This window comes from Anguilla anguilla, chromosome 1 (assembly GCF_013347855.1).
Source record: "Anguilla anguilla isolate fAngAng1 chromosome 1, fAngAng1.pri, whole genome shotgun sequence".
In the NCBI taxonomy this organism is placed as follows: domain Eukaryota; kingdom Metazoa; phylum Chordata; class Actinopteri; order Anguilliformes; family Anguillidae; genus Anguilla; species Anguilla anguilla.
Genome location: NC_049201.1, coordinates 50,291,377 through 50,307,700, shown reverse-complemented (window position 1 = coordinate 50,307,700; position 16,324 = coordinate 50,291,377). Strand labels below are relative to the sequence as shown.

The 16,324-nt window shown below is 39.3% G+C and overlaps 1 protein-coding gene and 1 non-coding gene across 2 annotated transcripts; both read left to right on the top strand.

Annotated features, from left to right (window-relative positions):
• Positions 1–1,018: 1,018 nt before the first annotated feature.
• trnas-aga lies at positions 1,019–1,100 on the top strand. Its single transcript has one exon. It is a non-coding gene; the product is annotated as a tRNA-Ser (tRNA).
• A 270-nt stretch (positions 1,101–1,370) lies between these two features.
• c1h8orf37 (chromosome 1 C8orf37 homolog) lies at positions 1,371–16,186 on the top strand. The gene is made up of 6 exons (XM_035379229.1): positions 1,371–1,567; positions 6,059–6,155; positions 6,328–6,386; positions 6,713–6,778; positions 10,114–10,209; positions 11,515–16,186. The coding sequence occupies exons 1-6, from the start codon at positions 1,434–1,436 to the stop codon at positions 11,672–11,674; spliced, it is 612 nt and encodes a 203-aa protein (XP_035235120.1). The 5' UTR covers positions 1,371–1,433; the 3' UTR covers positions 11,675–16,186.
• Positions 16,187–16,324: the final 138 nt, after the last annotated feature.

Here is a 16,324-nt window from a genome sequence, read left to right as displayed (position 1 = left end):
GCTACAAATCTAGGATACAGCGGAGAACCTGCGTGCTATTTCATATGTGTTTGCCTCCGACAGAGTATATTTAGCTTGCCACTGAGTTTAAAAATCAATGTAAATATGATGCCATAATTTAGTGATTATTATTAATTAATGTATGTGCTTATATAAGAGATTACGTACTCAAAATGCATACCTACACTAATCATCTACATTATGTTGTTCAATAAATTGAAACATGATAGTGTATGTTACTGTTTCTATTTTGAGTGACTATGATGCTTTGAAGAAGCATCACATTATCTTCACCTATCAGTACCAATCAACTAGTATGCTAATGGTTACTAGTAAAAAAAAATTCAATTTATGCAGCTGATGAGAAAATATTGTTTCAACAGTTTGGAGATATTTTATGAATACCTTGGTTAAGAAATAAGAAATGGTCAAGGCTTTGAAATGATAAGCTAATTTATCTTTACCTTGAAACAAATTACTGCACTAGCACAAACTATGAAAACGCTGTGCTTAAATTTTACCTGTGCCCTTTCTTCTGCTGTTGTTTCCCAGAGCTATTTTTGTTTGTAAAAATTAATTCAAAACAGTTATCTTCTTCTTGAGTGGTAATGACAATATGTTATCTTCAGTAAATAAACAGTGCGGAGAAAGGTTGCACCGTTTCATTATGCACTTAGACCTAGGGCATAAAACCAGGCTCGTAGATCAAATGTTTGCATGTATGTATGTGTATGCGTGTCTCTCATACATTTATAGGCATTATTATTATCAGTTACTCAGAGAAAAGAAATTATATCTCAACAAAAACACGTTTTCAACAATCGAAAATTTAAGTTAAAGTCCCTCACGTACACGTACACAAAGCAGTGTTTAGCAAAGCACAATTTATTAATTTAAACCGGCGAGATTTGGGCCTGCTATTAAAAGTATTGATGTAAAAATGAGGCCAGTATAATAGCGCCTAAAAAACGATAGCTACACTATGCGTTTGAACAAGGCTATAGACGCATATCAATAAGTAGTCGTGGCCGAGTGGTTAAGGCGATGGACTAGAAATCCATTGGGGTCTCCCCGCGCAGGTTCGAATCCTGCCGACTACGAAGCATTTTTAGAATGTGCTGAGTAGAGAACATGATGGCATTCAAAATACACGAGCGATGACGGCTCAAAGAAGAAAATAATAAATGTCTAATTTGAAACTATGCAGATGGACATATTGAATTCTGCAGATTATTGAAATTTACATTTTTCAAGAACTTTTCAATGAAATAAAAATTTCTAAGCTACAAATGCCTGACTTTGTTCTTCTTAAGCGCCGTCACGAACTAACCGTGCGCGTTCTGATTTTATGTCAGAGCGTGCGCGTGTACGTGGGTTCCTAGCAACTAGCAGGGTAGTGTTGCTATCATAGCAACAACAAAGGCCCACACAGCATGGCGGATGATTTGGATGCATTGCTGGATGAGGTGGAATCAAAGTTCTGCCGCAATGTTTCAGTGATTTCGCCGTCTCCTTCCGATATTAAAGAGACCAAAAGAAAAACAGAGGGAAAAAGCCGAACGCAATGGTACTTTGCTATCTTGCATTCCATAGTTAGCTAGATAGCTAACGTTAGCTAGCTAGGAGACTCGTATGTTATCTTGCCAGGGTGCTTGTTTGAGCTTGGGGTGCTGCAATGAGCTCCTTGTGTAGATAGCTAGCCAATTAACATTGCACAGATTACTAAATTGTATTTTGGATCTTGAAACACAACCCGTACATAGTTACATTAACAAACTAGCTGTATTGATAGTTTGTACTCCAACTAGTGTTTTGTGGTACTTGGCACTAGCTAACGTTAACGTTAGTTAAGTTGTGCTCTATTGGCATTTGTCATGTTGCAGACAATAACGTTCATGTTAGCCTTTTAGCTACACATCTAGCTAGTAAACATGGCTAATGGTTACAAAAATGGCGACTGAGAGTACATTCGGATCTAAAAAGGGTTCCAACAAGGGAAGTTTGCGAGTGAGGTTTACAAGGGTGTGGCAAAATCTGGATTGGGACTCTGCCCATGTATTGGTAACACATACAAATGTGGGGCATACCGTTGTTCTTTGCATAGTGCAAGACGCATTTAAAATTCCAACCCTTAAAATGGAAAGTTATATTTCTTGTTAGTTATTTTGTTTTATTTTCGTTATTTAGAAAATAAATGGTGACCATTTTTACTTCAAAATACTTAAAGTGGCTTGAACTGAGACGCTGTGCTTCCAGCGTCTGTACATATTTTCTGATTATTAATGATAACTACCAGTTTTTATATATTACTTTTACTCCTTTTCTTGAAGGCAGTGGTCTGTTTTCATGCACCAAAGGAAATTGTTCCAATTTAAAATATTATTAAACATAGTAATCTCAAAATGTAATACTATAGATGCGTAGTACCCCTTTTAAGGTGTAGAAGTAAAAATCTGTATGTGCAGAATAATAAAAGGCAAATAAATCACCTGTTTATTTAAAATTAGACTACTGAAATGTTGATTTTTTGGGATCATGAAAATGCCCCCCTCATAACCAACCAGCCAATCAAGGAAAAATGTCTGGAAACACTAGAGCTAAATACTGCAATAAAACATGCTAATATGAAGCTACATTGGTGTGTTCTGACTTAAGCCCCAGCCAGAAAGTCAAGGTACCAGTCAAGGTACAGTTTGCATTTTGCAGTTGAGCTCAGTTCTGTTATAACAATAGCTAAATAATATTAGGTAACATGAACTGTTGCGGCTAGTAGGGCTGCAACAGTTAATCTAAGCAACTGATAAAAAATTGGGGATATGATTTGAATAGCGCATTTGTTGCAGATAAGTGTGTTCCCTTTTCTGAAAATAAGTATTTGTTTTAATGCTTTTTGGGTTGGCGGGCGTCAAATAGAATTGACTTCATAGAATTCCAATCTACAAAATTTTTAAGACACTGGAATGGTGGTTAGAGTATTGTTCTTCATTGTGTCTGATTGCTCAGTGCTTTTGCAAAAGGCTGGATGTTTTTCTTGATCAGTGGTAACCAACCCTGTTCCTGGAGATCTACCGTCCTGTAGGTTTTCACTCTAACCCTATCAAAGCATGCCGCATTCAATAGCTAGAGATCTTGTTGAGCTGGTTATTAGTAGAATTAGGGGTGCCAAATTAGCACTGAAAACTGAAATGCAAACCTACAAAATAGTATATCTCCAGGAACAGGGTTGGTTACCACTGTTCTAGATTATGAGGGGAAAAAATGATAATGGCAAAAAATATAGCTGCAAGCAGAAATTATAGAGGCCAAGCACTCATAGCCACAAATATCTAACTTCATCTGTAGAGTAAGTGCTTAATGTACTGTGTTGATACAGTATGTCAATTTTCTAGCTGAACACAGAGTTAGGATGACTTAATGATTTCTTTTTTCATAATTGAAGCTTTGTAGCAACACCATGTATTTTGGTCTGTCTGATTCTTAAGGGTTTCTGTACATTTTCGTACAATAGTCCACACCCACATGCAAGTTAATTGTCTTATTGGACCTACGTATTCTGCAGAGCATCTCTGCGTATCAAGCATTTGTGTCAGACATTTAGAGGATTGGTCTGTAGATGTTGTTTGCCATGTGTCATGTAAATTGGATGCAAAGGGTAGGAGGAGATTGAAGTGGTTTTAATTTATTCAAAATGGTGGTGAATCCATAATGGTGAGCTCATGGGTCCTTCAGGCAAATTTATTCTGTGTGAGAATGGGAATCTTGTGGTGTGCCAAGTTTCAGGTGAATAAACCAAGAGAAAGTGGGAAAAGTGGCATATGAAAAAATAAAATCCAATATGGCTGTCAATTCAGGATGGCACAGACAAAAACCTACATAAAATAATTCCAAATGAGGTGATTAGCCACTGTAGAAAGTTGCTGATATCTACAAAAAAATTGACTTTTAGTAAATTTTTAAAAGCCATTGAGTTCCACAGTGCCGTCTTGTGAAATAATCAGGCCAATGCTTTAGGACTGAGAAATGGAGTTATCGGTAAACATACCAAGTTTAGTAACTTTATTTCAAACCACTTGAGATTAATTTAAAAAGCCACACCCACATGGCATTTCACTGTCTTACTGCAGGCACATTTTTAAGCATGGTAACTTTATTTGTACAGCTTGTTATTTATTTTTTGAAAATAAGACTTTCAGAAAATTCATTATCTATCCATACGTTATTTTTTGCAGTAGAAATTAATTTTTTCCATGAGAGGAGACGAATTGAGGTAAAAATCATTTTGATTCTTCTTCAAAGGAGATGGCCTGTCAAAGTTTCCAATTTCAGCTATTTGCTGTAGCGCCACCAAGTGGCCAGTTCGGTCAAAAATTGCTTATTGGTCATTCGAAGTAACCTTCTATCAATGTGGAAAGTCTGGTGGTTTTGCTGGAAAAAAACAACAGAAGAAAGTGCCATGATAATCCCAAGGATTATCAGTGCTTGGTTCTGTGATAATTGATAGCTGTAGCCCTTCTAGCTGGTTATATAGATTATTACTGTTTGCTTTTTATTATCAGGAAGACCATTTTTTCTCATTTTCTAGTTTTATTCTTAGGGACAGTAGTTTGTCTTGGACACATAACACAAAGTGATTTTAACCTGCATATTTCATCGCAATGTTTAGTCTAATTTAGCCATTTTTGTGTAATATAATAGGACTTTATGTCTGCTTCCTATTGATTACCTACCACACTATAAAAATGACTGCCTGAGGTCTGTGGTTGTATGAACTGGATGAAACATCATCTGTGCTGAATTAGTGCCTGCTGATGGGGAGGAGAAATGTAACAACTGACTGACAAAATGGGTGCATTGTAGTCTTGCTGACTTATGCAGGTGAGAAACCTGCCCAGGATAAAGTGATGTTACTAGTGATACTGTATGTTCTTGGCTTAAGAGGAGGCACCACCGTCAAAAACAATTATTTTGGTTCCATATGTCAATTTTGATATTTTTTCATATTTTACTTCTATATATTCTATCTATAGTTTCATAAAATGAACAAACTAAAGGTAAATAATCGTTATAAATAGTTAATTTAAATGATAATATAACACCATTGTCAAGAACACAAAGCATAAAATGAGCTTATGATAGCATCTTTTATGATTAAATGCCTCCGCTGTTTTAAAACTGAACTCTTCGATTTCATTTACATTAGCAAATCAGCCATTTCCTCAAAACTGTATATTGCCCATAGGGTATTCAATTTATCTCAACTTTAACAATAGATACAGCTACATAATTTTTAACATACTGCCTCTTAAATGTTATAGCTAGGGCATGTCAGAGGCTTTTTTTGATATGTTTTGTCATTTTCATTTTATGTGTTTTTTTCAGCATGTACATATTGTTTTTGGAATAATTGATTAAAAAAACAATATTTTGACAAAAGCCTCTGACAAGCCCTAACTATTGAGTTATTGATCACATTTTTAAAAAAAAATGAGTTCAGATTTTATCTGTTGAGCTTAAATATTGAATACCGCAAATATATGTAAATTAGCACATATTTAATGAGAAAATAGCTCATTTGCATATTTTAAAAATAATAAAATGAAAAGTCATAATACAAAAAAACCTTGTATTTGTGTGTTTATTCAACTGGTAAAATTTTAGTTTTCTTTAAATTGTTTGAAAAATATGATCATTTTGAATACATTACATATTTTCAAACAACCTCATGCCTCCACAAATATGTAAGATCTATTAAGGACATGAAAAGAATGACAGATCACCCATATTCTTTACTTTCTACTGCATTAAGTAATGTGACTAGATGGGTATAGTCACATGGCATGCAAACTTTAATCACGCCATGTTGCTGGACATTAAACTGAACTTGCTAGCATGCCATATTTAGATTTTTTTTAAGTAAAAACTGTAACCCTCTGAAGTATCATTTGCTAAATGTGCATGTAGTTCAGTGAAGTGAGATGTTAATTAGTCTTTGGTTGGAGTGCTGTTTGTACGGATTAACACAGCATAGTATAACTAATCCTGCCATTCCCCTTTTCAGTTCTACAAACCAAGTGCCACGTAAAAGCTTTGACGAGGATGACATTGATTCTCTTCTGGAGGATATACTTGATGATGGTGACTCCCTCAATTTAGATGTAAGTGTTTATCTGTTCTTTATAGTTCTCTTACCAAGCCTTTGCCTGAACTTTGACCATGCTTCCTTATCTAAATGGGAATCTTAAAGCTATCCTGGAGATACCCATTAGCCTTAAGTGAGATTGTTCCATAAAACTGTTCAGGCATATTAATTTATTATGAACTTTACAGATGCCCAAAGCAACAAAGAATGACTGTAAGAGTTCACTGTCACAGCCAGCAGGTAGAAGGTATGTTGACCCATCACAGGACATGATTTTTTTTCTTTGTAGACCATCGTATCCAGGGCCTCTACATTTTACACTTTACTAGTTCATGCAAAGGGGTATACTAAAGCATTGCAAGATAAGTGGTTTCCTGAAGAGGTTAACATCTGTTTCTTCAAACTTGCAACCTTCTAGTCACAAAGCCCATTTTGTTGCAACTACTTCACATCACTGCATCATTCCTGTTTCTTTACAAAAATATGAGAACTCTTTGCATGTCAGAATATCAGTTATTCCATCTTTGGGATTGATTTTTGTTGTATCTTTATGTATTTGTTTATTTATTACAGATGTTGTCCAGTTTTTTTGGGGGGAAGCTCTGTAGCAACTGGTGTTGGAACGAGTACTTCACAAAGGCAAGTACAGTGCTACACTGCTGTGCTGAGATAGCTTTGATGTTCAGTCTTTCTTCTGTGTTGAAAAAAGTACTTCACAAAGGTAAGCACAGTGCTGTGTTGCAGTGGTGAAATAGCTTCGGTGTTAAGTCTTTCTTCTTTTTAAATTAGATTTGGCACCCAACGTGAGGCTGCATATATCCAATTCCCACCCTAATTTGGATTATCCAGTTACTCTTTGTAGCCACGTTAATGCACGATCCCGCACTGCCGATTCAGGAGAGTGAAGACAGTCATGGTTCTCCTCCGACATACGTGATGACACCAGCCTACTTATTTTCACACCGCAGCCCACAGCCAAGCTCGCATAGAGTTGAGTCAGAGGAAGACATCTCATATGCAGCTTTGACATGCAGTCCACAGGCACCTGTCCCACCACTGGGGGTCACTAGAGAGTGATGAAACACAGACCCGTGAACTCTCCTGTACCCTGGGCATCACAATGGCAATTACGCGTTGCCCAGTGTGGCTACCGGCTACGGTTGGTACTGACACAGTCCAGATTCAATCCAAAACCACACGGTGCCTTAAGTGAATGAGTCACCCAGTACCCCGTTAAGTCTTATGGTATGTTTGCATACGCTGTGGCTTGAGGCCATGGACCCACACATGTATCCTTATAGTTAAAAAATGATATTTATAAATCTTGTAGGAGAATGAAAGTAACTGCCCTTTTTTTTGCCTTTCATTTCTGACTGCAGTATACTGCTTTTGGGTAGACTACATTATTTGAACAGATTTAACGTTAAATACGATTTCCCCCTAATATTATTTTATGAGATACACGTTTGCCTTGTGTTGATTTTTTGTTGTACATGTATTTAGTTTTTATGAAGGGTATTTATTGTACTGTACTTGTTGCCAAGTCAAAGGAAAGGCTATGATAACACCGTAGAGACTCAAGAGAGGGGACCACATTTTAGGCTCAGTGCATGAGCTATTGACACAGCTGTTATTTTGCTGAAGTGACACTATTCTTATATGATTATATACACATCTGGAAACGCCAACATCACACACACCAGAGCAATTAATGATCTGCCGTGGAATATGAGAATATAAGGCACTGAGGAAAAGCCACTGGGTTATTATTATTTGCTTTCACTTGAATAGGCGAAGACATGTCATCAGCACAGGGCTGAGCACCGTTTTGGCAACGTTGATACTAATGTCTAAGCCGTGAGAGGCTTTCTTTTTTTTTGTTTTATATATATTATATCCTTATGGGGCGCTGTGAAGGGTAGTTCTCGTGGCTGTACCGTACCAGCATTTCCACTCTCATTTGTGAGTGAAAATTGTACAGGCTAAATGTGAAGTAATATTTGGGAGCACCTGTGCAAGGGGCATTTTTTGAGATGAGAAACAAAAGTACCAGTAATCCACGCAGATATCATGATTGATTGACATGTTCACAAAAACAATGAAGTTGAGTTATACATTTAAACTTGTACAACATAGCAACGGCCCTTGGAGACAGTCCAAATATAGTGTTACCGACCATCAGTCAATCCAATCCCGTCACTTTTTAAGGGTAAGCCTAAACTAATAATGCCTGGTCAACTGGCATTAGAGCTCAGGTGACACACACACACACACACACAAACATACATATGTGTGTGATTTCACATTCATTTGTTCATTTATTCAACTAATTGTTCAGCATTACAACACAATAAAAGCTAGTCATTACTACACGTCTGTGCTCCTTTTTTTTTTCCTATATAAATTTTTTTTGAGCCACTAAATTTTGGACTGTGCCCCAAAATATTTTTACTTGGGGCCACGTGTGTTCCTGAGGGGGAAAAGTAGAGTAGAGGCCTGGCTCTGACTAGGACCAAGAAATAAAGTTTAAATCCGGGTTGACAGGCTTCGCTGGCACATTTTGCCGTAGTTACCGTGGATCAAGCCGTGTTTTCATGGTTTCAAACGCGTTCGGGTACAGGTCTCTCTTCACCTGGCTGCTACATGTGTATAATTAGAGGGCAAACCCTACAGCCAGGGAAGACTAGCATGTTAAAGGGAAGCCGAGAACAGTGGAAGAAAATAAATGAAACGGTGCAATAATAAATTGCATCACTGGTAATCCTAGACAGTTTCCTACCCATGAGTGCAGAACCCACCCCAGCCCCCCCCTCTTCTCAGAGGCTGAACACAGTTGTTGATAATTCATGATCTTGGCCATTAAGGAGGGCCAGCTTTAGAGCTAAGAATGTATGTAACCGCCTCCCCTCCTGCTTTGTTGTCACAGCAGGTCCTTCAGGCTAACCGAACACCTTGTCCACGTCAGGGCTGCCCTGCGCACAGCCCTCACTTAGCAGTTACAGACAGCCGGAGCGACTCAGAGCTTTTACAGTGTAAGCTGCGGCCAGCTTCCTCTAAACGTCATTTCGGCAGTTTAAAAACTCTCGCACGTGCGCCACAGAACCTCTCAGTGTTTAATAAGGGGCATGCTGAACCTAATGGGCGAGCATCTTAGTCGATTTTGGCTAATGCGGATGAGCAAGCACTTTAACCTAGAGCAATGTTTACAGCACCCTTTACTCCCAGGTTACCGTAACCGTGTCTCACCATGCGTTGATTGACGTTTCCGGCCATGCTAATCGGACCTACTCCCACATTTGAGCACTTATGCACGCATAGTCGCAGGACTGTAGAACAGAGTAATCAGAAAAGCCTCTCTGGAAAGGTTAACCCCCCCCCCCCCCCATGCACACCCCCTCTGCCCCAGCGCATACATATGAATTATATCTCTCCCCAACAAAACGGGGTCACTCGTGTTTATCTTTTCACAATCTCACAAACTCCCTGTCAGGAACGGTCTGTTGTTTTAGGAAGTGAAAACCAGAAGCAGGGCCGCCATTAAGGGAACGCTGATGTTTGGATACACGCACAGGGGAAGCGTTGCGGAGCTAAAAGGCGACTGGGTTTTAATGTGCCTCCACGTCGTGTTTAAGGTCACCGTGGCAAGCCGTCCACGCAGGGCTGTGTTTTACCTCTTCACCGTGATCCTGGTTTCCTCTGCACATTCCCTTCATTGTTTGTCGAGGCAGCCATAATTCTTTCTACACATTAAACAAATTTGCAGAGCGTAACAGGAGACTGTAAATATCCAGTTTTTATATTTTTCCTTTCAGTATAAGTGTTCATTCTTGGTGGAGTTATGGTGCAAAAGTTGTTTTTTGCTTAACACTAACCTATTGAAGATGGACCTTTGTATAAAAACAATAGTACTCCTTGTGAAGTTGGTGTCAGGCATCACTGAGGATGTTTTGAATCGTGTTGTTCTGTCCTCACAGGGCTTGCAGTCAGCTGAGATGCACTTCCTGTGACTTCCGTGTGATGTCATTTGACGATCATGAATGGGACTCTTCTTGCGATTACCTGTTTTTCAGGTAAGCACATATTGCAGTTGGGAAAACCGAGAGCATCCAAAGATTCCATTGGAATTTTTCTCAGTACAGTTTTTAAAAGTGCTCAGGACCAACTTTTCCCTGCCTGTTTTTTTTTCCGATTTGTTTACACCACCAGAGGGTAGTGCTGGGTCTGTTTTCAGGAGTAACAGAAGACTCAAACGCGAATCACCTAAAGTCAGACGCACCGTTTGAGCGAATACTTTTTGCCCCACGCTGCATAGATCAGGTTGTGTTTTTTTATAATTATGTAAACTATAACTGTATATAATTACTTTGTTTTTGCCTTCTTTTAAAGGCAATCTGGTAGTTTTTAAATACCTGATTTAGTGAATGGTAGTGTCTAACATGCTAGCCAGGTCACAGGACCAGGAATGACCAGCAGGGTTTTACTGCAGATCAGTGCAGCAGAATTGAAAGTGTCAGCGTAGATGTGACCTGTATGAGCAGGTGTATATCCCCCCCTGGGGTGGTCCTTACGGTCTGGCCAGCTCATTGGCTCAAGGGTTACAGTCTATCAGGACAGGGCAGAGGGAACTGTAAGAGAGGCACCCTAAAAAGACCACCTTCTGGTTGTGGACCCCCATCGCTATGACAGGGTTATAAAAGGATAGTTTGTGTAGCTTGTGCAGGCCGACTCCGGTTGCCAAACAAAGGGGTTCAGTGCTGTGTGATGAGACACTGCTGTGCTATAGCCAGTTAGGACCTTCCTGTGCTGCTGGCCACAGTCAGCACGGGCACAGGCCAGGTTCAGTACCATACCCTGGGGCTCATCCGCACACTGGAACAGTATCTTAATAGGATCAGCCACCCGGCAGCCCCTAATGCTATGCATTTGTATTTCAAGTGGACTATTCAAAATATGCTTAGATTAAAACATTTTCTATTAGCTATAGCACACAGCTCACAAACCCCAGACAATATGTTTACAACAGTACATCATGGTGAGTTTGTGCAAAGACTTCATGTCCTCAGAAATCTTACTAACATTAAACTAACTGGTTTTGGTGAGTGTTAGTTTAAAATTTGCAGCCGACCTCATGTATGTTCATGCAAAGGCAATTAAAATGTATTTTTTGCACTAAGAATATTTGTTGCATATGAATTGACCCAGAAGTTGGAGCTTTCCTCTGCTGCTCTGAGATTTGAGCAGTGGTCCACTGGTGACATCCCCTGGCCGAGAGTTCTTTGCAAGCGCAGCGTGGACAAAGGCAGGGATCTGATGGGGATGCGTGGCCAGTGGGTCCGGAGGACTGATGAGTCTTACTGTGCCAATCTGATCGTTAGGAACAACATGCCCGACCGTCAGAAGCTACAGGCCAAGCTAAAGAGGAAGAGGACCTCGCGAGCATACGCCTGCCAGTGCAGCTGGCGCTCCACACTCATCCTCACGGACCTGAGGGACCAGCCCGAGCTCAAGTGGGTCTGCGGGAAGCACGAGTCTTAAGGGTTCACCACAGTGTTTGGGGGTATCATGCTGGGATTTTTTCAAAATAACGTTTAACTGCTGATCTCTTTTGTGTATATGACATTAACATAAGTAGCAAAAACGAACAGAGATTGCACCCCACCGCAATACTCCCATAATAAGTACGAAAGCATGGACAGTGATTCCGTTCACAAGGGTCTTTGTCAGGAACTTGAATCAAACCTTCGTCCGTGCTCACGTGCAAATGGACTTTTCACAGGAGCATCACAGGAGTGTGTGGGCTGTTTCTGTGTGTTCTTCATGCTATGTCCTTAGTCCTGACCCTGTGGCACAGTCGAAAGTGTGTGTGTCACGTGTTGTGTTATGTTGCATCAAAAATCATGTCAGACGTTGATGAAACACCTTGACACATGTTTTTGTATTGGCATATATACAGGGTCAGTTCCAGATTGCTTACTCGGTTGCCTTGCTACACGAGAACTGCTGCTGTAAAGGCAGTGTGGCGCAGATGGCAGTGAATCTGAAGTATGAATCATTGGTCAGGGCTGGAGCAGGCTTGCAGTAGCTCTGCTAATGCAGTGAGTGAATGCTAGCTGTTGTATCGGGGGCCCTTCTGACAGGCCAGGGTCATTGTGACCGCCTGTTATTTTCAATGGGACGCTTGCCACTGAGAATCTTGAAACAAACCACAAGTTCACGTGGTCACACTGCGACCAACTTTTCACCACATGGGCGCTTGACATAGTAATGCATAACCACAAGGGCTATAGTGTTCTCCATTGGTGTTTTGGTGATCAGCTGCTGGTGATGTCTTGCTGGTAATATCGCCCTAGAAAGGACTGGACATAGCAACTGCCTATCTGCCTCTGACAAATAGCTAACCTATTTCAGAAGCAGATGACCACGACCAATGAGAATGGTCCCTTAGTTGGGACCCTGACAATCCTGTAACTGCTTTCCAAAACACTGACCTATAGATTCAGTCAAATGCACCATTTTAAAGGCGTATGCAGTTTAATCAAATCAAACTGAAGTTTTTTTTTTGGCTCAAGGAAGTTGATCATGATCATAGACTGAAATCTCAAGAAGAGAAACTAAAAAGAGGAAAAGGCGCTGCCTGAGGACTGTGGTGCTCAGGTTGGAGGCATGTGAGCTTGCCTGTTTTAAAGAATCTGTTTGTCTCCAACTTTACAATTCTCCCTGTTTTAGGACATACCAAAAGAAGTTTTGAAAAATAAGTGAATGGAGGATTATCATCACAGTTGAGCTGTGCGACATGTAAGGAATAAGATGATTGATTTTCTTTTCCTACTCTTGTCTTTAATATTTGAGGTATGCAGAGTATAGAAAATAGTGGGATTTGGTATTTGTGGGACAAACATTCCACTTTTGACTTAATGGAAAGTGTTGCTCTTGTGATGAGAACACTGCTCCTAGCGTCATAGCTTTGACTCGTTATTGAATGCCGATCACCACAATGACCTCTTTGAACTGTGAAGAAAAACACTTTAATCGTGAGACAAATGTGTGAATCCTGACACCTTGAATTGATGTTGTCATATAAAATCACATGATACTTTTGACCCATTAACTGCTGTTGACTGATCTAACAGACATATGACTGAATTCTTAGCTGATAGAAAGTTATTTTAATACTGTGACAGACTGGTTGAGTGATGTAAAGGGCCTGTCTTTTATTTGGGTCACAAAGCTAAAGGCCAGTTCAGGTTAAATCTTCAACAGTCAACAAGAAGGTTGTAAAATGTTTTCAGAAGAAATTGTATAGAGCGTGAACTATCCAGTTTTAGACTGTCTGATGTACCTTCGGCGATTGAACATGTGACAGTTTGAATCCAGGGGTAAAATTAAAATGAGCTGATCAGCTGAACCAACTTTTAGCTCCTTGTTACAGAAAGAATCATGTAATTTTTTGCCCATGTATTACAGTTTTTTATGATTGCTTTGACTCATTTTGCACAACAGAGTTTCAGTGTGCAAAACTCTTAACACAGAATGCTATACTGCTCAATTTGGGTTCAAAATGTAATATAGCATGCAAAATAAAAATACCAGTGTCAAATCAGAGAATATTATATGCTAAAGTTTATCACAGCACCAGAACATTAGGTATTTAAAACAATGAAGTTAAATCATTGCTGCATTTTCAATATACAACAGTCATCATCAAATAATGCTGCCAAACACGCAATCCTTCTGATCAAAAGAGAGTTTGAAAGTGTTCTTTGGTCATAAAATGCTATACTCCTAATCTTGGGCTCAAAATTATATATAGCATGCACAATAGAAACAACTGAACCAAATTAGATTGTATTTCATGCTAAGGTTTATCATAGTGTCAGAACAGTGGAATAGTTTCATCGTTGAAGTTTAATTATTGGTGCATTGGTGCAAATACAATGGCCATTATCAAATAATGCGGTCAAACACAAAATACTTGTTAGCAAAAAAGACTAGTCCTCGTAAGTACTTGAAATTATGTACAGCAAGCATCCCCTGTGATAGACTGCAGTATAGTGCTTGTGTTTTTATGAAAGACAAAATATTAGATTAGATTATATGAAGTTTAAACATTAAAGAAAAATCATACAGTAATGCTGTACTGTAAACTCAACTGTATTGTACAGTAAAAACAAAAACAACAGTAAAGCAAAAACAGTTACACAACAAACTTTACTGTAAAGTAAAAAAAAAACTGCTTTTCGGTGCTTAAGCAGCATTTTGCCTGTCCGCTGCGTTTGGCCACAGAATTTCGTCGACGTCGCATCTGATGTCTTCGTTGGCAAGACAGCGCAGGTGAAATCTTTTAGAGTGTCTTATCCACCCCCGACACTGCTGGGCTGTAATTTCATTGCATGCCTCATCCATGTCCTGAAGGAGCGTTGCCTGCTCATATGGACGTCTATCATATACCTTCCACCTGAAGGCTGAGAAAAACTCCTCGATGGGGTTCAGAAAGGGGGAGTAAGGTGGTCACAACTGCTCTTCTGCCTCCTTGGCTACGACTGCGACCCCGTCCATGACCACGATCCTGTTCTTCGTTACCAACCTCAACCTCACCGGCCTGCTCTATGCTGTCAGAAACTGCCATTCAGGTTTCTAAGCAGCCTTTTATGTAGTGGTGAAGAGATTATCAATTGTGTTACAATGCTACTCACCTGGGCAAGGTTGTTGGAAGTACTGAGACATGACTACAAACACCTGTTGAATTGATTTAGTGATCTGCATTTGTAGCAATAAGCATTTGAACATTGTTGTAATATTAGGTGGCTGTATTCTGAGAATGGAGCATATGATTTAGAGTTTGGCACTTTCTGTTAACAGTTTTGCATTTTGTATGTCAGCATAGGATGCAGTGTCTTAAGGTAAGAATTCTGCAAGTCAGTTTAGCACCTTGCATTAACAGTTTTGCACTTTGTATGTCAGCATAGGATGCAGTGTCGTAAGGTAAGAATTCTGCAAGTCAGTTTAGCACCTTGCGTTAACAGTTTTACACTTCGTATGTCAGCATAGGATGTAGTGTCTTGGAGTATGAATTTTGAAAGTCAGTTTGGCACTTTGCATTTTGAGTTTTGTACATTGAAATTTTGCTGTGCTAAATGAGTCAAAGCAATCGTAAAAAACTGTAATTTGTAACTGCATAGCCTTAGAAACATAAATGTTTTTTTTTGTCTTTTTTTTTCAAAAATGGCTATTCCCATCTTGTGTAATCTCACAGATTTGATCTGAACTGGGCTCCAGTAAAGGAGTCTGTTCACTCCTTATTTACATTGTTTTGGTGAAATTCTGTGTGGTTGCGCAGTATTCCTTTAGTCTGCTTGGAGATCCTCAGGTGAAATGCGCCACATGGAGTGAGTGCAGGCTTTTTTCTATCAATGACCCAGTCAAACTTGTGATTGGTAACACTACACGAAGGTTACAGTAATTACAGTGAATTACTGCATTAATTACAATTCACAGTTTAGCAGGTACTTTTAACCAATGCAACTTACAAAAGTGCATTTCATGTAGTAAGAAAACACCTTAAGGTTACATAGAAGAGCCACTGTCATATGTGCTTGTCTCAAGACCTGTGAGATAAAGGGAGATGGGTGCTATTTAGGAGGATGAGGACGGGGTTGAGTGACAGCTCATGCTGAGTGAAGAGCCTCTGTGACTATGTGGAGAGCACTCTCAGTGGAGAGCAGTATTCAACATGAAACCTGATTGGTTGAGGTTGAGGAGGATTAATGGGGAGACAGTTTGTTGCAGACTCCACAAACAAGTTTTATCATCAGTGTAACTATTGCAAGGTGTTACTGTTAAATACAGAAAGAGTCCAAACAATGAGTCTCTTGTATGAAGGAGATCAATCATTTGCACCTGGTTATGCGGTGTTTGCAGGCAGTGGATGGAGGTTCTATAAACAATGCTTTACGCTGTAAATTTCCCACAGTAAAATGCAAAGGCGGGAAAGGCATAAGATACTTGTATTCTAATATTTATATTCCATTCGTTTTTCACAAATAATTATTTTAATGATAATTATTTTTATGATTACCAACCCTTCAGTAAGAATGGGTCAGTATTTACTGACAAAAATATGTAAAGTATCATTTAAATGTACTTGTAAATTTGTATATGTTTGATAGGAATTAATATCTGATAGCT

Excerpts from the sequence above, each read along its gene's own strand:
- c1h8orf37 (XM_035379229.1), top strand. The coding sequence starts at position 1,434 with ATGGCGGATGATTTGGATGCATTGCTGGATGAGGTGGAATCAAAGTTC. Across the intron at positions 6,156-6,327 it reads GTGACTCCCTCAATTTAGAT|ATGCCCAAAGCAACAAAGAA; the intron begins GTAAGTGTTTAT and ends TGAACTTTACAG. Across the intron at positions 6,387-6,712 it reads TCACAGCCAGCAGGTAGAAG|ATGTTGTCCAGTTTTTTTGG; the intron begins GTATGTTGACCC and ends TATTTATTACAG.